This window comes from Ambystoma mexicanum, chromosome 8 (genome assembly GCF_040938575.1).
Source record: "Ambystoma mexicanum isolate Mex_15411 chromosome 8, UKY_AmexF1_1, whole genome shotgun sequence".
In the NCBI taxonomy this organism is placed as follows: Eukaryota; Metazoa; Chordata; class Amphibia; order Caudata; family Ambystomatidae; genus Ambystoma; species Ambystoma mexicanum.
In genome coordinates this window covers 55,819,369-55,845,848 of record NC_090929.1, presented here as the reverse complement: position 1 = coordinate 55,845,848, position 26,480 = coordinate 55,819,369, and the positions used below count along the sequence as shown (strand labels likewise).

At 48.3% G+C, this 26,480-nt stretch overlaps 1 protein-coding gene across 3 annotated transcripts in view; it reads left to right on the top strand.

Annotated features, from left to right (window-relative positions):
• FIBCD1 (fibrinogen C domain containing 1) overlaps nucleotides 1-26,480 on the top strand; it is a 1,178,447-nt gene that overhangs the window by 292,848 nt on the left and 859,119 nt on the right. For all 3 annotated transcript variants that reach the window (XM_069609275.1, XM_069609274.1, XM_069609276.1), the window contains one exon: nucleotides 19,316-19,475. In XM_069609275.1, the coding sequence (XP_069465376.1) occupies nucleotides 19,316-19,475 (160 nt within the window). The remainder of the gene's footprint in view (nucleotides 1-19,315; nucleotides 19,476-26,480) is intronic.

The following is a 26,480-nucleotide window of genomic DNA, read 5'->3' as shown; positions in this document are numbered from 1 at the left end:
AACAAGAACCATACATCTCTCTGACCACCATGCAAGGCACACCAACTGATTCAAACACCCAGACAAGTCAAACTCCTTCTCAACCACAATCACTGACCACACGCTGACCAACCATGCCAAAACAAATAACCAGAACCAAACATCTTTCTGACCACCATGCAAAGTGCACCAACTAATTCAAACACCCAGGCAAGACAAACTCCTTCTCAGCCACATTCACTGACCACACGCTGACCAACCATGCCAAAACAAATAACCTGAACCATACATCTCTCTGACCACCATGCAAAGCAACATGACTGATTCAAACACCCAGACAAGTCAAACTCCTTCTCAACCACACTCACTGCCCACACGCTGACCAACCACAACAAGCCAAATAACAAGAACCATACATCTCTCTCACCACCATGCAAAGTGCACCGACTAATTCAAACACCCAGGCAAGTCAAACTCCTTCTCAACCACACTCATTGACCACATGCTGACCAACCATGCCAAAACAAATAACCAGAACCATACATCTCTCTGACCACCATGCAAAGCAACATAACTGATTCAAACACCCAGACAAGTCAAACTCCTTCTCAACCACACTCACTGACCACACTCTAACAACCACGCCAACACAAATAACCAGAACCATACACCTCTCTAACTACCGTGCAAAGCACACCAACTGATTCAAACACCCAGGCAAGTCAAGAGCATATCCCCACCCAAAAACAATACACCTCCGCTATATACATCAAAACCCACCCAGAAACAACACCTACATAGACACTACTCACACCAACAACTAAGCACAACACATTGGGCTTCATCACAAATTGGGCAGTATCCTGGCAGTATTCCCGCTGTGATACCCCCCGTGCTAATAGCGCTACTGCCAACCCCCCCCCCCAGAGCTATTAGCGCGAGATCACGTGTTTGGCGGAAAAGGAATTCCCCATTGAGTCCATTCGGGAATTCCCCATTGCCCACTGGACCCAATGGGGTATTTTCAGCACGACTACTGTTGGCGGTATTACCCCACGGTAATTGCACCGGAAATCAGCAAATTTGCAGCGGATTTCCCCCCAGCTCAGAGCTCTGGGTAAATCCTGCCAAACCTGTGATTTGGTGGACCCTTAAATGCAGCGGTAATAGCGTTTTTGCCATATTTAAGGGTTACCGCCAAACTCGTGATGACCCAGCTTATCTTTTCTTTTCTTCTCCTGTAACCTCATGTGTGGATGCCTTAACGGGGATAAAACGGAAGTCCCGATTGTATGGTCTGCCCACGAGCCCTCAGGCTTGTCCTCTGCTTTTTGGCCTGCTGAACTCAGCCCCCTACCTACACCGTCTGTTTTGGTGAAGAACGTGGGTGTGAAGCACTCTGTGTCGCTTCCCATGCAGGCTCAGGTTAGCACTATATACCCAGTCTGTCCATTTTGAATTGCACTTCCTACGCAAGGTCCTGCCTGACCTTCCCCGTCTTCTCTGTCCTCTGGTAGTTTCGTCACTTACGGCAGGCTCCTTGGACCATTGTAGCTCGCTTTACCTGGGGCAGCCCGGTTTTGTGCTGCATCGGTTACGCGTCCTTTAGGATTCCGCAGCCAGGATGGAGACTGGTGCGGCCCGTTATGCCTCAGTGTCCCCCATTTTTCATGCCTTGCACTGGCTACCCATGACCAAACGGGTGAAGTTCAGAGCCCTTTGCTTGCTTCACCGGGCCTTTAATAAAACCGGGCCGGAATATTTGCAGGTGAAATTCCTACATTATTTTCCCTCGCGCACTTTACGTTCTTCGTCCGCTTAACAGATTTGTGTCCCCTGATTCAAACGCTCTGGAGTGGGAGGTCGCTGCTCCTCGGTTGTATTGACTCTCTTATGGAACTCCGTCCCATTCTCTTTACGGGCTACTGTTCACCACTTATCGGTTTGTCGCGCTTTTACAACTTTTCTGTTTTCAGTTGGAGTTTTGCTCCTGTCTATTTCTTTTAGGCTTCTGATCTCTGTACCTTGAGCGCTGTGATGCCCTAGTTGGTGTAGGTAGCGCTTAATGAATGGATTTAACATAACAAAACCAACCCATACCCCTTCTCCCTTTCAGATCCACAGGAGCACCTGGAGACCATGAAAATGGCAGCCATGCGCGGTATAAATCAACATCACATACATGTTTTTATTCACATGTCTTGTTTCTTTCACAAGGAGCTACAGTTTAATATCTGTCTGGGCTCTAAATTAACCCTGCGCAACGTGCCGCTCTTTTCCCCAAAAGAACACAATTTGTGAACACCGGAAAGCAGGGTGGGACTGGGGCATAACATTGTCTCGGGCACCAACGAAAAAGTGGCTCACATTTGCAAATGGCAATTCATTACTTTTGTGACACTGTTTGAATAGTACCTAAGGGGGAGGTTTTTGATCAAATGTGATACAAATTGTACATTTTAAAGAATATTTATTCAGCAACACCAGTCAAAACTATCAGCTGCATAGTGAAGTAACCCATCACTGGGGTATCAGGTAATAATATCGCCATATATATGGTCGCCGTAAATAATATCGCCAGGAAAATGTTGTGGTGATATTATTTGGGTGGCCATATATATGGGGACAGGGGCAAAACAAAAAAAAATTAAAAAAGTTTGGGGATTGCGGGGGTGTCCCCCGCATGTTCCATGCAATAATGTCGCCGCAAAAAACGGCCATTTTTCGGCGATATTTTTGCATGGTGAGATGTTTGTGGCGACATTATTACATGGAACCATCACTGGTCCACATTGGCCAAAAAAGTGCCCCATATTGACCCCAAAAAACGGTCCCACACAAGCATTTTGCATTTTTGCTTTGGCCATGGCCATATTGCCCTATAAGTCAGTCTGAACCTGCCAGAAAGCTAAGATGGAGGGGGAGTTTCCACCAAGAAGGCTGCCACTGGCCAGAAAGTGCATCTACAAGGGCTCCAGGATCCTCACTTCCATTGGACAATGACACCATCCAATCAGCACGCAGGGTTCTAAGCCAGGGACCTGGACCTCTTTACAGAGGTTGCTGGCACAGAGGAAGAACACTTTCCCAAATATAGAAATCTTTTCATCCCTGGCCCTCGCTAATTTAAATATAGAGAATAAAGAAGGCTTGCATAGCTGCTATGCAAGCGCTTCTCACACTTATGAATGGAGGCCGCACTGACGAATTTATAGTGGTTGGAGATTGTCAACCAGAATCTTACTCGCAGTCTTCTCTATTCAGCTGGGGACAATGGCCAGTCATTTCTCTATTTCCACTTAGTCAGACAATGGAAACCGTATATATTGTTTTTCCCACACAGCCTGCATTCTCGGTGCTCGTCCTATTGCTGGGAAATTAGAACATACTCTTTTCAATGTGTTTTCCCCTGGGTGAACAATTGTGTGTTTAGAATTGCCAGAGGTGCCTATTTTCTGAGAGCCGCCTTTTTTACCAGATTATTCCTGGAACGGTAAAACAGGACCACCGTCAGACATGGCGGGTAGTCGCGGCTCTGAAAACACCTGCATAACCCTGGGGAGGGAGCAAGCGCGCTTCTGCCAGAGTGACAACTAGAGGCCAGGCACAGTACTGCAGTGCTCAGCATCGCAGCCTAGGTATGCGGTCTGCCTCTCAGACAGAGGTGTCACTGTGGTGCCAATCACTGAGGAATCAGCAGTGGCACCTGTTGGTTAGTCTCAGTATGACACTCTGCTCATTTTCAGGCTCCCTTTAGCGACCTCTTCTCCTTCTCTCATCTCTGACTGTCTGTCCGCTATCCATGAATGGTGTGCCGCCAATGACTTCTGCCTTAATGCCAGTAAGACTGAGATTCTCCTCATCGGGACACCCGCTCCCTCCTTTCCTGTCACTCTCTGGCTGGCCCCTCTTGGCCCTCCTCCTGCTCACACTTGTGAGGCTAAAAACCCCGGGTCATCTTCGACTCCACACTCTCCTTCTCCCCTCATATCTCTGACGTCTCTAAGAAGTCACACTACCAGCTGCACCTCCTCAGGGGTATTCCTCCTTTCCTCTCCTTCCCCCAGAAGCTCACTGTCTCCAGAGCTCTGGTTCTCTCTAAGCTGGACTACTGCACCAGCCTCTTTCTCAATCTTCCTGCCTCTACTCTCCACCCTCTGCAACTCTTCCAAAACAGGACGGCTAGACTTGTCCCTGGCCTCAAGCCCAGGGATCGTATCTCTCCAGGACTGAAATCTCTGCACTATCTCCCAGTGGCTGTGAGGATTAAGTTCAAAACCCTCTGCATCGTCCGCAAGGCCTTCTGGGGCCTGGGGCCTCAATACCTTCAACTCTCACTGCCTAAATAACTCCCTGCAGAGTGAGCAGGGCCGGCTCATACAGGTAATGCACTGGTGGCTGGCAGGCAGTGGTGTCTGACGTCTACTCAGTGCGCATAATATTAACATCTGCTATTTACAATGTTCCAACGCTGCACATCTGTGCCAGGCACTGCTAGAGGAGTCTATCAAGCACATGTCATGAGGGCATCGCAAAGGGGGTATAGGGAAAGGCAAGGGCGGCAAATACGGTCCCATGGCGCAAGCAGCTGGCAAGTCATGGTGCACACAGCCAGTAAGTCAAGAGGCATTGGTGGTGGTCATGGTACCAGAACCATTAAGTCAATGGTGTGTGATGATACACTCAGCTGGTAAATCAAGACGCGTGGGTGGTGTCATGGTACACACAACCAGCAACTCAATGGAGGGTGATGGTGCTGTCAGCTGGTAAGTCAAAAGGTGTGGGGGGTGTCATGGTACACACCACCAGTAAGTCAATGGTTGGCAAAGGTGCACACACCTGCTAAATCAAGAGACGTGGGTGGTGGTCATGATACACAGAACCAGTAAGTCAATGGTGGGGGGTGGCGCAGGCAGCCAGTAAATCAAGAGGCGTGGTGGTGGTCATGGTAGAAAGACTATTAAGTCAATGCTGGGCAATGACGCACAGAGCTTGTAAGTCAAGAGCCGTGGGTGGCGGTCACTGTACACTTAACTACTAAGTCAATAGTGTGCAATGAGGCACATAGCTGATAAGTCAAGAAGCGTGGGTGATGGTCATGATACCAGAAGCATTAAGTCAATGGTGGGCGGTGACGGACACAGCTGGTAAGTCAAGAGCCGTGGATGGATGTCATGGTACCAGAACTATTAAGTCAATGGTGGGCAATGACGCACACAGCTGGTAAGTCAAGAGGCATGGATGGTTGTCATGGTACAAGAACCATTAAGTCAATGATGGGTAATGGCGCACACAGCCAGTAAGTCAAGAGGCATGGGTTGTGGTCAAGGTACCAGAACCATTAAGTCAATGGTGGGTGATGGCACACACAGCCAGTAAGTAAAGAGGCGTGGGTGGTGGTCATGGTACCAGAACCATTAAGTCAATGGTGGGCGATGGTGCACACAGACAGTAAGTCAAGAGGAGGCGTGGGGGTGGTCATGGTAAACCATTAAGACAGTGGTGGGCAATGGTGCACACAGCTGGTAAGTCAAGAGGCGTTGGTGATGGTCATGGTACACTCAACAGTAAGTCAGTGGTGGGCAATGAGGCACACAGCGGTTAAGTCAAGAGGTGTGGGTGGTGACATGGTACCAGAACCATTAAGTCAGTGGTGGGTGATGGCGCAGGCAGCTGGTAAGTCAAGAGGCATGGGTGGGGGTCATTTTACTAGAACCATTAAGTTAATGGGCAATGCCGCACCCAGCTGTTAAGTCAAGAACCTTGGGTGGTGGTCATGATACCAGAACCATTAAGTCAATGGTGGGTGATGGCGCAGGCAGCTGGTAAGTCAAGAGGTGTGGGTGGTGAGCATGGTAAACCATTAAGTCAGTGCTGGGAAATGGTGTACACAGCTGGTAAATCAAGAGGCGTCAGTGGTGGTCATGGTACCATACCCATTACATTAATAGTGTGCAATGAGGCACATAGCTGGTAAGTCAATGGTGGGCAATGACGCACACAGCTGGTAAGTCAAGAGGCGTGGGTGGCGGTCAATGTACACTCAACTACTAAGTCAATAGTGGGCAATGAGGCACATAGCTGGTAAGTCAAGAGGCGTGGGTGGTGGTCGTGATACCAGAACTATTAAGTCAATTGCGGGCGATGGTGCACACAGTCACTAAGTCAAGAGGCGTGAGTGTTGGTCATGGTACCAGAATCATTAAGTCAATGGTGGGCAATGGCACAAGCAGTTGTTAAGTCGAGAGGCGTGGGTGGTGCGCATGTTAAACCATTAAGTCAGTGGTGGGCAATGGTGCACAAAGCTGGTAAGTCAAGAGGTGTCGGTGGTGGTCATGGTACACTCAACAGTAAGTCAGTGGTGCTCAATGAGGCACACAGCGGGTAAATCAGGTGCCTTGGGTGGTGGTCATGGAACACTCAACTACTAAGTCAATAGGGGGCAATGAGGCACATAGCTGGTAAATCCAGGGGCGTGGGTGGTGGTCATGGTACCAGAACCATGAAGTCAATGGTGGGCGATGGCTTAGGCAGCTGCTAAGTCAAGAGGCATGGGTGGGGGTCATGATACCAGAAGCATTAAGTCAAGGGTGTGCAGTGGCGGTGACGCACACAGCTGTTAAGTCAAGAGGCGTGGGTGGTGTCATGGTACCAGAACCATTAAGTCAATGGTGGGCAATGACGCATACAGCTTGTAAGTCAAGAGGCGTGAGTAGCGGTCACTGTACACTTAACTACTAAGTCAATAGTGTGCAATGAGGCTCATAGCTGGTAAATCAAGAAGTGTGGGTGATGGTCATGATGCCAGAAGCATTAAGTCAATGGTGGGCGGTGACGCACACAGCTGGTAAGTCAAGAGCCATGGGTGGATGTCATGGTACCAGAACTATTAAGTCAATGGTGGGCGTTGACGCACACAGCTGGTAAGCCAAGAGCCGTGGGTGGATGTCATGGTACCAGAACTATTAAGTCAATGGTGGGCAATGACGCACACAGCTGGTAAATCAAGAGGCATGGATGGTTGTCATGGTACCAGAACCATTAAGTCAATGATGGATGATGGCGCACATAACCAGTAAGTCAAGAGGCATGGATGGTTGTCATGCTACCAGAACCATTAAGTCAATGATGGGTGATGTCGCACACAGCCAGTAAGTCAAGAGGCATGGATGGTTGTCATGGTACCAGAACCATTAAGTCAATGATGGGTGATGGCGCACACAACCAGTAAGTCAAGAGGCATGGATGGTTGTCATGCTACCAGAACCATTAAGTCAATGATGGGCGATGTCGCACACAGCCAGTAAGTCAAGAGGCTTGGGTGATGGTCATGATACCAGAACTATTAAGTCAATGGTGGGCAATGACGCACACTGCCGGTAAGTCAAGAGGCATGGATGGTTGTCATGGTAGCAGAAGCATTAAGTCAATGGTGGGGGAGGGCGCAGGCAGCCGGTAAATCAAGAGGTGTGGGTGGTGGTCATGGTACCAGAACCATTAAATCAATGGTGGGTGATGGCGCACACAGCTGGTATTTCAAGAGGCGTGGGTGGTGGTCATTGTACACTCAACTACTAAGTCAATAGTGTGCAATGAGGCACCTAGCTGGTAAGTCAATGGTGGGCAATGACGCACCAGAGTGCTGGTAAGTCAAGAGGCGTTGGTGGCGGTCAATGTACACTCAACTACTAAGTCAATGGTGCACACAGCCGTTAAGTCAATTGGGGGCTGATGGTACACGCAGATGGTAAGTCGAAGGGAGGGTTGTCCTTGTCACGAATAGCCAGTAAGTCACTGTGGGGTGTGGATTCTGTTCCCTTCCTAGCCAGTAAGTTAGTGTGGGAAAATGGGGTGGGCTGAGGGATTAAGTATCAGGGTGAGCAGGTGTGTGTAACCACACCCAGTTTACTGTTAGGATTTGCTGAGAGTGGGCCTTGACAGCTCTTGTTGCCCCAGAAGAGAGAGTTTTAATGGCCTGGGCCAGGATATGTTTAGGTTAAACCTGTTCAGAACTTTTGGTCACCCTCCCAGTCCTGATCCTGATGCGCATGTCTATTTGTGTTGTTGGTTTTCTGTGCGTGCAGAGGGCCGTGGGCATGTGGCGAGTAAGAAGAAATAAATAATAATAATAATAATACGTTTGCAAAGGGCCCTCTGTTTCATGGAGGCACAACCCACTTACTTTCGGGATTGGTGATGTGTGTGGACTAGTCCAGTGGAGGGAGATCAGTGGCTGTCAGGATTGATAATGTGAGTGGACTAGTCCAGTGGAGGGAGATCAGTTGCTGTCAGGATTGGTGATGTGTGTGGACAGTCCAGTGGAGGGAGATCAGTGGCTGTCAGGATTGGTGATGTGAGTGGACTAGTCAAGTGGAGGGAGATCAGTTGCTTCAGGATTGGGGATGTGAATGGACTAGTCCAGTGGAGGGAGATCAGTTCCTGTCAGGTTTGGTGATGTGAGTGGACTAGTCCAGTGGAGGGAGATCAGTTGCTGTCAGGATTGGTGATGTGTGTGGACAGTCCAGTGGAGGGAGATCAGTTTCTGTCAGGATTGGTGATGTGTGTGGACAGTCCAGTGGAGGGTGATCAGCTCCTGTCAGGATTGGTGATGTGAGTGGACTAGTCCAGTGGAGGGAGATCAGTGGCTGTCAGGATTGGTAATGTGAGTGGACTAGTCAAGTGGAGGGAGATCAGTTGCTGTCAGGATTGGTGATGTGTGTGGACAGTCCAGTCGAGGGAGATCAGTTCCTGACAGGATTGGTGATGTGAGTGGACTAGTCAAGTGGAGGGAGATCAGTTGCTTCAGGATTGGGGATGTGAATGGACTAGTCCAGTGGAGGGAGATCAGTTCCTGTCAGGATTGGTGATGTGAGTGGACTAGTCCAGTGGAGGGAGATCAGTGGCTGTCAGGATTGGTGATGTGTGTGGACAGTCCAGTGGAGGGAGATCAGTTGCTGTCAGGATTGGTGATGTGTGTGGACAGTCCAGTGGAGGGAGATCCGTTCCTGTCAGGATTGGTGATGTGAGTGGACTAGTCCAGTGGAGGGAGATCAGTGGCTGTCAGGATTGGTAATGTGAGTGGACTAGTCAAGTGGAGGGAGATCAGTGGCTGTCAGGATTGGTAATGTGAGTGGACTAGTCCAGTGGAGGGAGATCAGTGGCTGTCAGGATTGGTAATGTGAGTGGACTAGTCAAGTGGAGGGAGATCAGTTGCTGTCAGGATTGGTGATGTGTGTGGACAGTCCAGTGGAGGGAGATCAGTTCCTGTCAGGATTGGTGATGTGAGTGGACTAGTCAAGTGGAGGGAGATCAGTTGCTTCAGGATTGGGGATGTGAATGGACTAGTCCAGTGGAGGGAGATCAGTTCCTGTCAGGATTGGTGATGTGAGTGGACTAGTCCAGTGGAGGGAGATCAGTGGCTGTCAGGATTGGTGATGTGTGTGGACAGTCCAGTGGAGGGAGATCAGTTGCTGTCAGGATTGGTGATGTGTGTGGACAGTCCAGTGGAGGGAGATCCGTTCCTGTCAGGATTGGTGATGTGAGTGGACTAGTCCAGTGGAGGGAGATCAGTGGCTGTCAGGATTGGTAATGTGAGTGGACTAGTCAAGTGGAGGGAGATCAGTGGCTGTCCGGATTGGTAATGTGAGTGGACTAGTCAAGTGGAGGGAGATCAGTGGCTGTCAGGATTGGTGATGTGAATGGACTAGTCCAGTGGAGGGAGATCATTTGCTGTCAGGATTGATGTGTGTGGACAGTCCAGTGGAGGGAGATCATTTGCTGTCAGGATTGATGTGTGTGGACAGTCCAGTGGAGGGAGATCAGTTTCTGTCAGGATTGGTGATGTGTGTGGACAGTCCAGTGGAGGGAGATCAATTCCTGTCAGGATTGGTGATGTGAGTGGACTAGTCCAGTGGAGGGAGATCAGTGGCTGTTAGGATTGGTAATGTGAGTGGACTGGTCAAGTGGGGGGGGTGATCAGTTGCTGTCAGGATTGGCGATGTGAGTGGGCTAAATACAGAAACTTGGGGAGTCTGCACACCACGAGGGATGGGCTCAATATGGAACCTTGTGTAGCCTCTACAGGTAGAGGGATGGGCTAGTTACAGGGCCTTGGGGAGCCGCTACAGGTAGAGGGATGGGCTCAATATGGAACCTGTGTAACCTCTGCAGGTAGAGGGATGGGTTAAATACAGAACATAGCAGAGTCTCTACAGGTAGAGGGATGGGCTAAATATAGAACATAGCAGAGCCTCTACAGGTAGAGGGATGGACTAAGTACAGGACCCTGGGGAGCCCGTACAGGAAGAAGGATGGGCTAAATACAGAACCTTTGTGAGCCTCTCTGCGGTAGCTTGGTTGAATTCGACATGAACCAGTGTTCATTTTCCTATCATAGCCGTCCTCGTTGCTTTATTTATTCCTCTATAACAAGCTTCTATATGTCTCATCTATCTTGCGTTGCTGCGGGTGGGCTTAATACAGAAGCTTAGGTAGCCTCTACAGGCAGATGGGTGGGCTAGTTACAGGGCGTTGGGGACCCTCTACAGGTTGAGGGATCAGCTGAATACGGAACATTGGGAAAGCCTCACAGGTAGTGGGATGGGCTTAATAGAGAACCATGGGGAGCCTCTACAGGCAAAGGGATGGGCTAAGTATAGAACCTTGGGGAGCCTCTACAGGCAGAGGGGTGGGCTAAATACAGAACCTCGGGGAGCCTCTACAGGCAGAGGGGTGGGCTAAATACAGAACCTCGGGGAGCCTCTACGGGCAGAGGGATGGGCTAAATACAGAACCTTGGGGGGCCTCTACAGGCAGAGGATGGGCTAAGTACAGAACCTTGGGGAGCCTCTACAGATAGAGGGATGGGCTAAGTACAGAACCGTGGGGAAGCCCCGCTGGTAGAGGGATGGGCTAAGTACAGAATCTTGGGGAGCCTCTACAGGTAGAAGGCTTTTGGTCAAGACAATTAAAAAGCCCTTAGAGGTAGATGACTGGGGCCAACACAGGGCCTTCAGAAATCCAACAGGGAGAGGGCTGTGACCCACACAGAGCCGTCAGAAATCCCACAGGCAGAGGGCTGAAGCCTACACAGAGCCTTCAGAAATCCTACAGGGAGAGGACTGGGGCAACACAGAACCTTCAGAAATACTACAGGGAGAGGACTGGGGCAACACAGAACCTTCGAAAATCCTACAGGGAGAGGGCTGTGACCCACACAGAGCCATCAGAATTCCTGCAGGGAGAGGGCTGGCGCCAACAGCCTTCGGAAATCCTACAGGGAGAGAGCTGTGACCCACCCAGAACCGTCAGAAATCCTACAGGGAGAGGGCTGTGACCCACCCAGAACCGTCAGAAATCCTACAGGGAGAGGGCTGGGGCCCACACAGGGAGAGGGTTGGGGTCCCTACAGGAAGAGGGCTGGGGCCCCTACAAGAAGAGGGTTGGGCCCCTACAGGGAGAGGGTTGGGGCCCCTACAGGAAGAGGGCTGGGGCCCCTACAGGGAGAGGGTTGGGGCCCCTACAGGAAGAGGGCTGGGGCCCCTAAAAGGAGAGGGTTGGGGCCCCTACAGGAAGAGGGTTGGGGCCAAGTCCAACCCAGAGTAGTCGGAAATCCTACAGGAAGAGGGCTGGGGCCCCTACAGGGAGAGGGTTGGGGCCCCTACAGGAAGAGGGCTGGGGCCTCTACAGGAAGAGGGTTGAGGCCAAGTCCAACCCAGAGTGGTCGGAAATCCTACAGGTAGAAGGCTGGGGCCCACACAGAGCCGTCGGAAATCCTACAGGAGAAGGCTATGACCCACACAGAGCCATCAGCAATCCAACAGAAAGAAGGCTGGGGCCCCTACAGGGAGCGGGTTGGGGCCCCTACAGGAAGAGGGTTGGGGCCAGGTCCAAACCACAGCCGTCGTAAATCCTACAGGGAGAGGGACAGAGCTTTCCGAAGCCCCTTCAGGCGAGGAACAGGTGCAAACAAAGCCATTCCAAACCCATACAGGTAGAGGGATAGAGCTGGGAGAGCACCAGGGCACAGACTAGGACCGTTCTGGGGAAGATGTGACTTGCCAGGCTCGGGCAGAGTCTGTCATGCTCAAGGTCCAAGGAGGAGGCAGCTGGCAGCCTGGCACGACCGTCGGTTTTATCAGTCCCGCACCGCCATTATTGATATATTCAATAGAAGACCTCGTTAAATAATTCCCTTTTCACTGAAAGCAGCACGCTTGAGCAACGCGGAACCAAAACCAACACTGTGGACAGCAGGCCACAGTCGTGCACAGTCGGACTGTGTGACATTGCAGTGACCAATAGAGCGCCTCAATAGCTCTTATAATGCTGCAGGCCTCTTCTGTTAGGCCTAGCGTGTGTTGCATGAGACCAGGCTCGTTTCTTGGCCCGGGCGAGGGGGGCAATAGCCGGGGGTGGGGGGGCGCAATTGTCCCTGTCCCTGGAGCCTCTGGAGGGATCAAATTCCCCAGTTTGGGGGGCGGTGCATTTCCGTGGGAAAAATTCCTCCTGTCAGGTGGTGGCGCTGCCCTGACATTAAATGAGTCAGAGGCTCACTCTGACCACTTTCGCCCGCTGGGTTGGCGGGGGAGGCGGGGGGGGGGGGGGGGGCAGGGGGGTCAGGGGAGGGTCGTCAGTATATGCACAACAAAGAAAACACTTGAGGTCCCCCTGCAGGTAAGGACGGCCCCTCCCATTCAATGCCAGCAGGAAACTGCTAATAGTGGGCCATTAATCACTGAATGGTTTCTTGCTGGCGTCGTGATGGTAGGGGAGGTGCAGTGGGCTGTGGGGAGTTGGCGTGCCTTGCAGGGACGCACCATGGACCATGGGCCCGGACATGGTACAAACGGAGACCCGTTTCGGCCCATGGTGCGTCCCTGCAAGCCCAGAAAATGGCTGAAATAATAGTTTAAAGCGGCACCATTTCTTTCACGCTGCTTCTTTGCCAAACTCCACATCAATTACTCTTCAAACCGCTTCCATGGCACTGGTGATGAGTTACTTCGTTATGCTGATAACAGTTTTGACCAGTGTTGCTGAGTAAATATTCTATAAGCCACAACCCGGTTTATTTATTTATGCAATGTTTGTCGGGTACATGGACACGGATAATTTATTTATTCATGCAATGTTTGTGGGATATCTGCATCCAACAAACATTGCATACATAAATATACAGGTACCCCACAAACATTGCATGAATAAATAAATAATCCGGGTCCATGTATCCTTATAACAAGTCAGAATTAACTGTATCAAGGCATGCACTTGATTCCCATTGAAAGAATTTTAAAGTGATGGTTTATTGGGTGCAGGTGTCTCCATATTAATGCTTGTTGTTGCCTGTTGATATTTGTGTTTGATTTTGTGATGCAATGTGGAGTATGTTATGATAGTTGAGACCGAGAACACTTTAAGAGAAGGTGTAATCACAGGCCCTGGGGAAGGGTTTCGACCCGAAATGCATAGGCCGCAGATGTGATGAATTCTCCCACGACAATTTGATTTGATTTAAAGAAAGCTAATGAAGCTTGATTAATTAAAACTTTTTCGAAAGAAGGAATTAATTCAAGAATACATTTTTTACCATTATCTTTGAACTACACCACTGTGCAGTGGAATAAGGGTGTGCAGCCCACACCGCTGGCCACACGGCCAAGGTCTTTTCTTTTTCAGGTGTCTCCTTGTCATTACCCTTTCGGCTGAGGTTGCCTCCAAACCCCCTTCAGCATCTTGTGTTCTTTGTTGGTTGTACATATTGCATCTTGTGCCATATTCATGGTCTCCTGGTGTGCCCAGTCCTCATTATCTGCAGCCTAAGTGGGAATGCGGTATACAATTGACTTGGGCATCAATGAATAAGTGGCCCACCGTTGCAAATGGCAATGCATTATTTGTGTGGTGGACTGTTTGACTTTGGGTAGGAGTTGCTGAACAATGTAGTTTGGGAGTGGCACGCGGGGTGCGGTAGGAGTGGCATGCAGGGTGCAGTGGGAGTAGCACGCGGGGTGCGGTGGGAGTAGCGCACGGGGTGCGGTGGGAGTGGCACGCGGGGTGGGGTGTGGGTGGGGGCGCATTCCTAGTGTTTCGTCCTGGGCACCAAATGGACTAGAAACTGCCCTGCATGAGACCCGCAGACATGTCCACATATTCATTTTAGAAGAAAACAAATCCATCTTAAGCAGAAGCAAGGTTAAAACGCTCCTTTTTGGTCCGATGCTGAGTCCACGAGGTACCTGTAACCGGTCTATACCGGTGTGTTCGGGCCTCACACCTGGAAACGCTGAACACGGCGCCTTGCATCAGCGCATTGTGCACGCGGTCCTACATGGCACATCTGGGGCCCCCTGTTTTTGAAACCTGCTTTATTGTCTTCGCATGTAGGCTCGGCAACATTGGCAAATCGCACCCTCTGTACTGTGCCGGGCGTGGTCTCACTATTAGGTATCCCAAAACATCCACTAAAAAGCTTCTTACCAATCACCCTCACTGACCACACGCTGACCAACCATGCCAACACAAATAACCAGAACCATACATCTCTCCGACCCCCAGGCAAAGCAACAGGACTGAGCCAAACACCCAGGAAAGTCAAACTCCTTCTCAACCACCCTCACTGACCACACGCTGACCAACCACACTAACAAAAATAACCAGAACCATACATCTCTCTAACCACCATGCAAAGCACACCGACTGATTCAAACACCCAGGCAAGTCAAACTCCTTCTCAACCACCCTCACTGACCACAAGCTAGCCAACCACACCGACAAAAATAGCCAAAACCACCATACACCACTCTAACCACCATGCAAAGCACACCGAATGATTCAAACACCCAGGCAAGTAAAACTCCTTCTCGACCACCCTCATGGACCACACGCTGACCAACCATGTCAACACAAATAACCAGAACCATACATCTCTCTGACCACCATGCAAAACACATCGACTGATTCAAACACCCAGGCAAGTCAAACTCCTTCTCAACCACCCACACTGACCACACACACTAGCCAACCACACCAACACAAATAACCAGAACCATACATCTCTCTGACCACCATGCAAAGTGCACCGACTGATTCAAACAATCAGGCAAGTCAAAAGCATATCCCCACCCAGAAACAATACACCTCTGATTTACACATCAAAACCCACCCAGAAAGCACACCTACACAGTCACTCCTCACACCAACAACTAAGCACAACACCTTGTCTTTTCTTCACATCTCCCATAACCTCATGTGTGGATGCCTTAATGGGGATAAAACAGAGGTCCCGATTGTATGGTCTGCCCCGAGTCCTCAGGCTTGTCCTCTGCTCTTTGGCCTGCTGAACTCGGCCCCCTGTCTACACCATCTGTTGTTGTGAAGAACGTGGGTGTGAAGCACTCTGCGTCGCTTTCCATGAAGGCTCAGGTTAGCACTATCTGCCAGTCTGTCCATTTTGAATTGCGCGTTGCATGCAAGGTCCTGCCTGACCTTCCCTGTCCTCTGCGTCCTCTGGTAGTTTCTTCACTTACGGCAGGCTCCTTGGACTATTGTAACTCGCTTTATCTGGGGCAGCCGGTTTTGTGCTCCGTCGGTTACGCGTCCTTTAAGATTCCGCAGCCAGGCTGGCAACGGGTGCTGCCCGTTATGCCTCGTCGTCCACCATTTTTCATGCCTTGCACTGGCTACCCGTGGCCAAACGGGTGAAGTTCAGAGCCCTTTGCTTGGTTCACCGGGCCTTTAAGAAAACCGGGCCGGAATATTTGCAGGCGAAATTCCTACATTATTTTCCCTCGCACACTTTACGTTCTTCGTCCACTTAACGGATTTGTGTCCTCCGATTAAAATGCTCTAGAGTGGGAGGTCGCTGCTCCTCTGTTGTATCAACTCTCTTATGGAACTCCGGCCCTTTACCTTTACGGGCTATTGTTCACCTCTTATCGTTTTGTCGCTCTTTTACAACTTTTCTGTGTTCAATTGGAGTTTTGCTCTTGTCTACTTCTTTTTGGCCTCTGCTCTCTGTACCTTCAACGCCGTCATGCCCTAGTTGGTGTAGGTAGCACTTAATGAATGGATTTAACATGACAAAACCAACCCATACCCCTTCTCCCTTTCAAATCCACGTGATCGCCTGGAGAACATGAAAATGGCAGCCATGCGCGGTATAAATCAACCGTGCATCACAAACATGTTTTTATTCACATGTCTTGTTTCTTCCACAAGGAGGTACAGTTCAATATCTTTCTGGGCTCTAATTTAACCCTGCACAACGTGTCGCTCTTTTCCCCAAAAGAACACAATTTGTGAACACCAGAAAGCAGGGTGGGATTGGGGCATAACATTGTCTCGGGCACCAACGAAAAAGTGGCTCACAGTTGCAAATGGGAATTCATTACTTTTGTGACACTGTTTGAATAGTACCCAAAATGATAAAATGTGATACAAATTGTGCATTTTAAAGAATATTTATTCAACAACACCGGTCAAAACTTTTAGCCGCATAGTGAAGTAAGCCATCAAACTGGCCCACATTGGCCAAAAAAGTGCCCAATTTTGACCCCAAAAAACTGTCCCACACAAGCATTTTGCATTTTTGGTCCGGCCATGGCCATATTGCCCTATAATCCAGTCCAAACCTGCCGGAAAGCTAAGATGGAGGGGGCGTTTCCACCAAGAAGGCTACCACTGGCCAGAAAGTGCATCTACAAGGGCTCCAGGATGCTCACTTCCATTGGACAATGACACCATCCAATCAGCACGCAGGGTTCTAAGCCAGGGACCTGGACCTCTTTCCAGAGATTGCTGTCACAGAGGAAGAACACTTTCCCAAATATAGAAATCTTTTCATCCCTGGCCCTCGCTAATTTAAATATAGAGAATAAAGAAGGCTTGCATAGCTGCTATGCAAGCGCTTCTCACACTTATGAATGGAGGCCACACTGACTAATTTATAGTGGTTGGAGATTGTCAACCAGAATCTTACTCGCAGCCTTCGCTATTCAGCTGGGGACAATGGCCAGTCATTTCTCTATTTCCACTTAGTCAGACAATGGAAACCGTATATATTGTTTTTCCCACACAGCCTGCATTCTCGGTGCTCGTTCTATTGCTGGGAAATTAGAACATACTATTTTCAATGTGTTTTCCCCTGGGTGAACAATTGTGTGTTTAGAATTGCCAAGAGGTGCCTATTTTCTGAGAGCCGCCTTTTTAACCAGCTTATTCCTGGAACGGTAAAACAGGACCACCGTCAGACATGCCGGGTAGTCGCGGCTCTGAAAACACCTGCATCACTCTGGGGAGGGAGCAAGCGCGCTTCTGCCAGAGTGACAACTAGAGGCCAGGCACAGTACTGCAGTGCTCAGCATCGCAGTCTAGGTATGCGTTCTGCCTCTCAGCCAGAGGTGTCACTGTGGTGCCAATCACTGAGGAAGCAGCAGTGGCACCTGTTGGTTAGTCTCAGTATGACACTCAGGTCATTTTCAGGCTCCCTTCAGCCACCTCTTCTCCTTCTCTCATCTCTGACTGTCTGTCCGCCATCCAGGAGTGGTGTGCCGCCAACGACCTCTGCCTTAATGCCAGTAAGACTGAGATTCTCCTCATCGGGACACCCGCTCCATCCTTTTCTGTCACTCTCTGGCCGGCCTCTCTTATCCCTCTTCCTGCTCCCAATCTCTGACGTCTCTAAGAAGTCACACTACCAGCTGCACCTCCTCAGAGGTATTCTTCCTTTCCTCTCCTTTCCCCAGAAGCTCACTGTCTCCAGAGCTTTGGTTCTCTCGAAGCTGGACTACTGCAACAGCCTTTTTCTAAATTTACCTGCTTCTACTCCCCGCCGTCTACAACTCATCCAAAACAGGACGGCTAGACTTGTCCCTGGCCTCAAGCCCAGGGATCGTATCTGTCCAGGACTTAAATCTCTGCACTGGCTCCCAGTGGCTGCGAGGATTAAGCTCAAAGCCCTCTGCATTGTCCGCAAGGCCTTCTGGGGCCTGGGGCCTCAATACCTTCAACTCTCTCTGCCTAAATATCTTCCTTCTCAAACTCTTCACTCACGCGCCTCCAACTCCCTCTGGGTCAGTCGCTTCTCCAAGCAACGAGTTGGTGGCAGATCTCTTTCTTCGGCTGGTGCCTCCCTCTGGAACAGCCTCCCTGACTCCTTGACACTTGAGCAGAACCATCTCCGGTTCCCGGAAGCACCTCAAAACCTTCCTCTTTGCTTCTGCTTTCGCTCCTCCTCTCCCCTGTTGATCTCCTGGTTGAAACAGAATTTGCACTGGTCACATGGCTACCTTCTGTTCCCGGGTCCAGGTCCCCTCCCCACCAGTTGCACACCGGCACTGCCCCCCTGGAACCCTCCTGCACTCAGGGTGGGGGAGGGGGGAGCTGTTTCTGTATCCCTACAGCCCCCTACCAGCACCTGACACCTGATGTCTGCACTTACCCCTGCACTTGCCACCACTAGGCTGCACTTTGGGTTTTTATTTATTTTATTATTATCCTATGGAGCGCACTGCCCCCTCCCCTTCCCCCCCGCACTTTTCTGTTCCCGTCCCCTGCACGTGTGCGATCTCAATGTCGCCTGGCCTAGTAAGATCGTTGTCTCTGTCTTCACCTTGTTCCCCCCTCCCTGCCTCGCCGCGCCTTGAAACACTTGTGTATAGGCGCATTATAAATGTCATTTCATATCATATCATGTCTGTTATATGCGCTAGAGAGATAAGTTATTTCTATGATGGAATTCAGGCGGTGCCATGTAGAATTTCAGGTGCTGAAATACGTCTTCCAACCCCAACCCCTCAGACACACGTCAGTATGCTGTTCAGGCCAGCAGGTGATATGCCGGTCAGGTAGCACAGCGAGTAGAGCGCTCGCTTTGACATCTGTGCAGAGCCTGCTAACGCAGGTTCGAATCCCGGCAGGGCCAAACTCAGCCTTTCATCCTTAGGCAGACCGTGGGTAATAATAAGCAGCGCTCAGTAGCGCTATATAAATGCCAAATTATTATTATTATTATTCTGGCCAGAAGTCCAGGCTTGGTGAAGCCAGAGTCCAACATGTTGTTCCTGGTCATTCACATGGGCGCAGCACCGCTGTCTAAGATACAGAGGTATGTCCTGCTCTGCGGCAGCACGTGCAGTCCTGGCAGTGGTCCAGCGCTGTGATTGGATAAGATGGATGTGCTTGTGAAGAAGCTGGCGTGGAATCTTCTTTGCCAATCCAGAGTGTCCATCCATGACCTGTAGGGCTCATACCATGCAGCCCAGGGCTGGGGATAATGCTGATTGGCTGTGTTTGTCTGATGTCATTAATTAAACACATTAATTTGCCTCCCATCCAGCTCCTGTCCGACAGTCAGATCACGATGGCACACCTGGTGAGTTCGGTCAGCGATGTCCTGGACACCCTCAATAAGGACCGGGGAGTGGCCCGGCCCCGGCTGAAAGCAGATCTGCAGAGAGCCCCCTCCAAAGGTGTCCGGCCTCGAGGATGCGCCAATGGTAAGACAGTAGGCCAGATGTCAGAGCACTACATATTTTTGAAAGACCATGTGTGGTGGGTGCAGCATGGCCGGGGGCGCACGGGTGAGCGGGTGTGGTCTGCAGTGCCACGCCTCGACTGGTCTGAAGAAACCCGACTGAATCTGCAGCTCCACCGTTGCCAGGATCCATACATGCATGTTATGTTATGATAAAGGTTTTTGTAACGCGCACTAGTGCCATCTGCATGCTGTCTTGGCGCCATGGTGGATCTGTAATGCAAGGAGGGTGGCAGGGTTTGTCAGTGGGCGTAAACGAGAGAAGAGCAAGAGAGCTGCGATGTGCTGTTGGCAGTTTCAGTTCGGAGAAACCGGTTACTGGGCATATGTGCATTTCCGGTTCCTAGGCATCATGTGGTGTTTACACTTCCACAAAGAGGATCCAGCGTGGAGGCTGTCAGTCACTCCTTACGAATGCCAGCAGAGTGGACTTCTATAGCAGTGTCCTGTCAGGGCTGCTGTGGCACCTTGCAGGTACCGACCCTTCCTCCAGCCTTAAGAACCTTCCAGGGGCCACACTTGCCATGAGTGATTCAGCCATTCGTGTACTCGGTCTACCCAAGTCTGTGTGTGTCGAATGAAGCTCCCTCTGGCACATTAAACAGGTCCATATTTAATGATATATATTGAGAGCATATCATCCCTTCTAAATACATCACGTCTAGAAGAAATATCTCTTAAAGCACAACATTTATTAGTCTACTTGATTTTACATTTATAAAAAAACATACATTGCACAGTGCCTTAATCCTATTGATATTCACAAAAACATACTGACAAATGTCTATGTGTAATAAAATTAAGTAACAGTAATTACTAATTTGGATAGCAAAACATAACAAAAGTCATGGAAGCAATTACCAAACATTCAAGAACATTCAGACCGAAATAGTTCTTACATGCTGCTCCTTGTGTTTCGGCTTTGGGGATACAGTTTCATTGCGCAGCCTTCATCAGGACCTATCATTCTGGGGGATCAAAGTTCAAAAACACGACAGTGATCAACAATCTGTATTGAAAAAAATAAATTGAAAACCATTTTGAAGAGCAGGTGGGTGATAATCTTATTTTACTCATCTAACAGTTAATTTGCTCTCTGGGGTACGTGTATGTGTTAATATGCCTCTTTTCGTTGTATCAAATTTCAATATTGCAAGCATTCCTCTGGTGAATTCCGCATTGTAATTTTACCATTCGCATAAAGTGAAGACTTAAAACCATATTTACCTGAATTCAAAGAAACACTTAGTTTTTGGAAAGCTTATGAAATTAGAAGAAACAGGACAGAATGTAGAATGAATTCCAACAATACGCTTGATTGTTATGCTTTATAAAGAATCTAAGAAAATGCGCTTGTCTCGTTCATGGAGTGCTTTATGTTGAGCACGGGAGTAAATTATGGACCACTTTTCCTGTTTGAATGCAGTTTGACTTCAAAGGCTCTTTCTCAACAATTGTTTAGAGTTCTTTTTCTCTGGGGAAATAATTTTACCCGTCGCCGCCCTGACAAGATATCACTGAGTGCATCAATATGCAAAGTAACGCACGCTCCATCTTAAAACGTATGCGCAGAGGTTGGTTCTCCCGTCATTGCTGCACGCGTGAAGTCTTTATACTGTATTTAAATCACAATTGTCGAAAGAAACATCATATTAAAATTATCCAAATGTTCTGGGCAGAGAACCTTTTTTGGAAGGACAAAACTAATTCAGGCATGTTCTTGGAAAGTTCATTCAAACATTGGATGCTTTCTACTCATGAAATGTATCAGAATCTTTTATTCAAACCTCAGTCTGTGTATTTGATTTAAGTTTTTACAGTCGCATTTTCATTGAGGGTCATGCGCCGAGTGATTTGTATCTAACCAATATTTCACTATGCGTCTAAGATATTGAATTACCGTGGCACGCCACCGCCGTTCTCAAAGCTTATTAGTGTGACGTCCCAAGCACCACCTTTTTAAGGATCAAACCCCTGTCAACCTGATTGCCATTTTGAGATGGTCTAAACACATAGGGACCCATGTTGGGAAGGTCACAGCTGCAGCTTTCAATATTACCTGTGCTCTCATGCATCTTACCAAAATCTTCATATTCTTGTTAGGTAGTAAAACGACGATGGCTTGATGACAGCCATCTCTGTTTGGATAAGAGTAAAAACCTGTCATATTTAGAACATCATGGGATGGCAGTGAGTAGGTTCTTGTGGCACCTGAATCAGACGGGGGAGGGTTACTGTGTCACTGAGCCTCAAAACAACAACACTAGCCCTTGCTGCCTTCTTAGCCATACCATTAATATGAGCGTGGAGCTCCCGGACCTGTCTTTCTTTTAGATCTGGCACATTCTTTTAACCTGAGCCACTCCTGGCCTTTTATTGAATGATTTCCAGTGCTCGGCTTTCCATTTGTGAGTTGCTGTGTTGTTTTTCGATTTAATGTACGATCGAAGGTTGGTTGCGTTTCTCAACCTCTGTTCAATAAGGCTCCCTCTCTCCTCTTGCTTGGCTTCCTAGAAGTTTTAACCACATACTAATAGATACTAATGTAATAGATCCCATTTTTTTAGGGGACAGTTGCTGTACAGACATAGCTCCCAAGGGACACTTGCTGCACAAGACATGTCCTATTTCAGGTGCCACCGAATAGTTTGGGTAAGAAAATAAAGTTATAGAGTGAATATAATGAAAAATAAATAACGAATGACAATTATAACGAATTGAAAATTACGAACAAATAGAAATTTTTAAAGAAAATATATGTATGGTGGGGTAAAGCGTTAAATCTTGTGGGGGGTGTTAGGGTGAGTTTATAGGGTGGGGACCCAGATCCCACAGCTGGTCATCGTAAAGTTACAATCAATTCTGAAAATGAAACCAGACTGAACGGGTCAACCTCTAGATTGCCATAAGCTCATGATTATACCTTTTCCAACCAGTAACGTGGTCCAGGCAAAGGTTCTACTCAACGCAAAAGACATTGGGCCTCGTTACGATACTGGCGATAGCTGTGCCGGTAGAACTGGCATGCCTGCCACCGGTATAATTTTTTTCCCGGCGCCCGCAAATGGGCTATTACCGGGTCATTAATGCCTTGCCGGACCCGGTATATGACAATTTGCGGGTGCCGGAAAAAAATGCTCCCCATTCCCATTTGGGCCCCATAGAGCTCCATGGGAATGGGGAGGTCGGATGCACCGGCACCATTCGTGAATGGTGCCGGTGCATCCGACATGCTCTGCTTGCGGGAGCCGGTGCACCCTCCAGGTCAAACCTGGTGGGCGGGAAGGAACCTGCGAGCAGAACTCGTAGTTTGGTGGTCCGGTAACAACGGTACTGGTAGCTTACCGGCACGGTTGTTACCGGACCGGCAAACTTATAATGAGGCCTATTGTCAGGTTTCAAACTCGGGCAAACTCTGCTCCAATCGCTGTCCCCCTTTGAATGTAAATAAAAAAGCCATTTGTGTATTAAGGTTCTTCTGAGGGTAGATTGGCTCACACTGAATAATTACATTTGTTGAAACGTTGTGGGGTGCTCCACTTTTATCTAAGGGCCCCCTGATGAATCTAACAGATTTATCCTGAGGAGTAGTGCTACTTGGTGCCTTGATTTTAGACTGTGATTCACTATCTTCGAACCCTGCCCTCATCCTCCCACCCCCTTTTGAAAGGCTGATGCACCAGTAGTATCAAGTATCTTGTAAAATGCTTGAGTCTTTTCAGCAAATAGCTGCAGGATGTTGGAGGCCAAGCAGAACAGTGGTGCAGTGTAAGAAGGACACCCAGGGCAGTGTATTTAGGATCAGGAGAGTTAAGAAAAGTGTGCTTTATGACACTGAGGACCACGGCACACTCTGATCTGCCTTGCACACTTGCTGCAATATCTGATTTCGTCATCATATATCATTTATTTTGGCTTTCTGCCATAAATAAAAGTTGCAGCATTAAGCAATACCAGCAGATGCAAAGATTTAACAAACCTATAAATACCTTGTACTTGTGTAGAGGCTCAGGTGCAACGCTCTGCAGAAAATCCCACCCCCTAACTCCTATTTGTTGGAAGCCTGAGACTGTGCCATGTTTGCCACCAGCAGTTGTGCCAATACCGCATGGTATATTAGGAAGAAGATACCCCTTAAGACAACCCTATCAAATGTATTGCTCAAGAGATGACAATCTGAGGGAGGAACTTCCTGAAGGAATATGAAAAGAAGCAAAGAACGAAGTCTGTGATGCCATAAGAGAATATGGACAACGTCTCCGCAGATTGGCTGAAGAGAATGCATAAATCATATAGAAACTAATCACAAAGTAAAGAGTCAAGTGAACATTTAAATAGAAAAAAGGTTACACGTGCACGAAGTACTGCAGAGAATCACCTGTTCAATAATTGTACAGACGCTGAAACACAAGGTAGACTAAGTCATCATAGAAGCTGGCCATATGTAGTGAGTAGAATGTAGGCAGAGACGCCACTGTATAGAAGCTGGACATCGGTATCATACATTTTAGTACGCCTGGACCCATGAAGAAAAGAGGGAAACTTGTGTTGCAGCAAGTATAGGCTGAAATCATGCAGCTGCATGGCGAGGCTGTCTGGCCTAGTATCAAAACTGAAGCAGCCAAGGTAGGCTATCTATTCCTCAAAGGAGTGAACGTGCGAAGGATGAATCTTCTCTTGTTAAGGTGCGAAGAAAGACCAAGAGTGCCAAGTTTTATTCATTTAAGACTTTTAAAACCTGCAAAATGGACCAAATCGTGGTCTCCTGTCACGTGAGCCAAGGATGAAAATAGAGTTGAACTTGGAGTCCTAGATCAACGATAGTGAGTGCCTGCACTCCCATGTATTGCCAGAGACAAGGATACTTTGCAAGGCCAAGTTCAAAGACAATCTTCATGGCAGAAGGCATGGGTGATGAGAGATGCTTGGCTAATTGCGTAGGGAGATATTCAGGCCCACCTCCTTGCATCTGGTTCTGAGCTAACATGCTGCTAAGTGAACCGAATGTTCCAGAAATGGAACACACTTGCCAATCAATTGTAGAGGTCTGTATAGTGAAGGACCTTATAGTTTGAAGACCAGTTGAAAACCATGTACTTAATGATTTTGAAGATGACATGTTTTAGAGGTAGGCTTATATTGTCCACCTAACAGTGGGCAGCCAATCAAAATCCTAGGTCCTATGTTATTGTTATTGTTATTGTTATTTTGCACTTATATAGCGCCTTATATACCATTGGTATGGTCTGAAGGCGCTGGTAGGTTGAACGCCCTTGGGAACCGAAGTTCATATCAGTAGAGAGAGTAGAGAGAGTCAAAAAGGTGCGTGTGAGCACCGGGTATGTGTACAGCTCGTGCGGTATCGGTGTAATAGCTGCTTTCTAGCGGTAGGTGTGGTGGTTGAGAGGTCAGGAGTATGTGTTCGTTCTGGCAGGATTCATCCAGATCGGATGTGGCTGCGTTAGGCCTGAGGAGAACGCCTCGCTGGGGGGTGCGTAACCAGCAGTGATTACTTAGAGTGATGTGGGGTGAGCAGCAAATGTTGATATGAGAACAGCTATACCGAATGGTGTCATAGTATCTCTGTGTTCTATTTGAGTGGTGATGTAAGGAGAGAGTAAGCGTGTTGGTGAGATATGATGGGTTACATGCCCTTTCAGAGACTTCTAAATTCACAGAGAGGTTATTGGGTACACTTCTATATTCAACTTTCCACGGGAGGCTATTGGGCGTACTACTAAATTCACAGAGAGGCTACAGGGCACACTTCTAAATTCAGGGGGGCTGTTGGGCACATTTCTAGAATCACAGAGAGGCTATTGGACATGCTAACGTTCACAATTCCATCTAAGGGTGGAGATGCTAACTTTCACAATTCCATCTAAGAGTGGACATGCTAACTTTCACAGTTCTAACTAAGTGGGGACATGATAATATTCACAATTCCATCTAAGAGTGGACATGCTAACTTTCACAATTCCATCTAAGAGTGGACATGCTAACTTTCACAGTTCTAACTAAGTGTGGGCATGATAATATTCACAATTCCATCTAAGAGTGCACATGCTAACTTTCACAGTTCTAACTAAGTGTGGACATGCTAACTTTCACAATTCCATCTAAGAGTGGACATGCTAACTTTCACAGTTCTAACTAAGTGGGGACATGATAATATTCACAATTCCATCTAAGAGTGGACATGCTAACTTTCACAATTCCATCTAAGAGTGGACATGCTAACTTTCACAGTTCTAACTAAGTGTGGGCATGATAATATTCACAATTCCATCTAAGTGTGGGCATGATAACATTCACAGTTCCATCTAAGAGTGGACATGCTAACTTTCACAGTTCTAACTAAGTGTGGACATGCTAACTTTCACAATTCCATCTAAGAGTGGACATGCTAACTTTCACAGTTCTAACTAAGTGGGGACATGATAATATTCACAATTCCATCTAAGAGTGGACATGCTAACTTTCACAATTCCATCTAAGAGTGGACATGCTAACTTTCACAGTTCTAACTAAGTGTGGGCATGATAATATTCACAATTCCATCTAAGTGTGGGCATGATAACATTCACAATTCCATCTAAGAGTGGACATGCTAACTTTCACAGTTCTAACTAAGTGTGGACATGCTAACTTTCACAATTCCATCTAAGAGTGGACATGCTAACTTTCACAATTCCATCTAAGAGTGGACATGCTAACTTTCACAATTCCATCTAAGAGTGGACATGCTAACTTTCACAATTCCATCTAAGAGTGGACATGCTAACTTTCACAGTTCTAACTAAGTGTGGGCATGCTAACTTTCACAATTCCATCTAAGAGTGGACATGCTAACTTTCACAGTTCTAACTAAGTGTGGGCATGCTAACTTTCACAATTCCATCTAAGAGTGGACATGCTAACTTTCACAGTTCTAACTAAGTGGGGACATGATAATATTCACAATTCC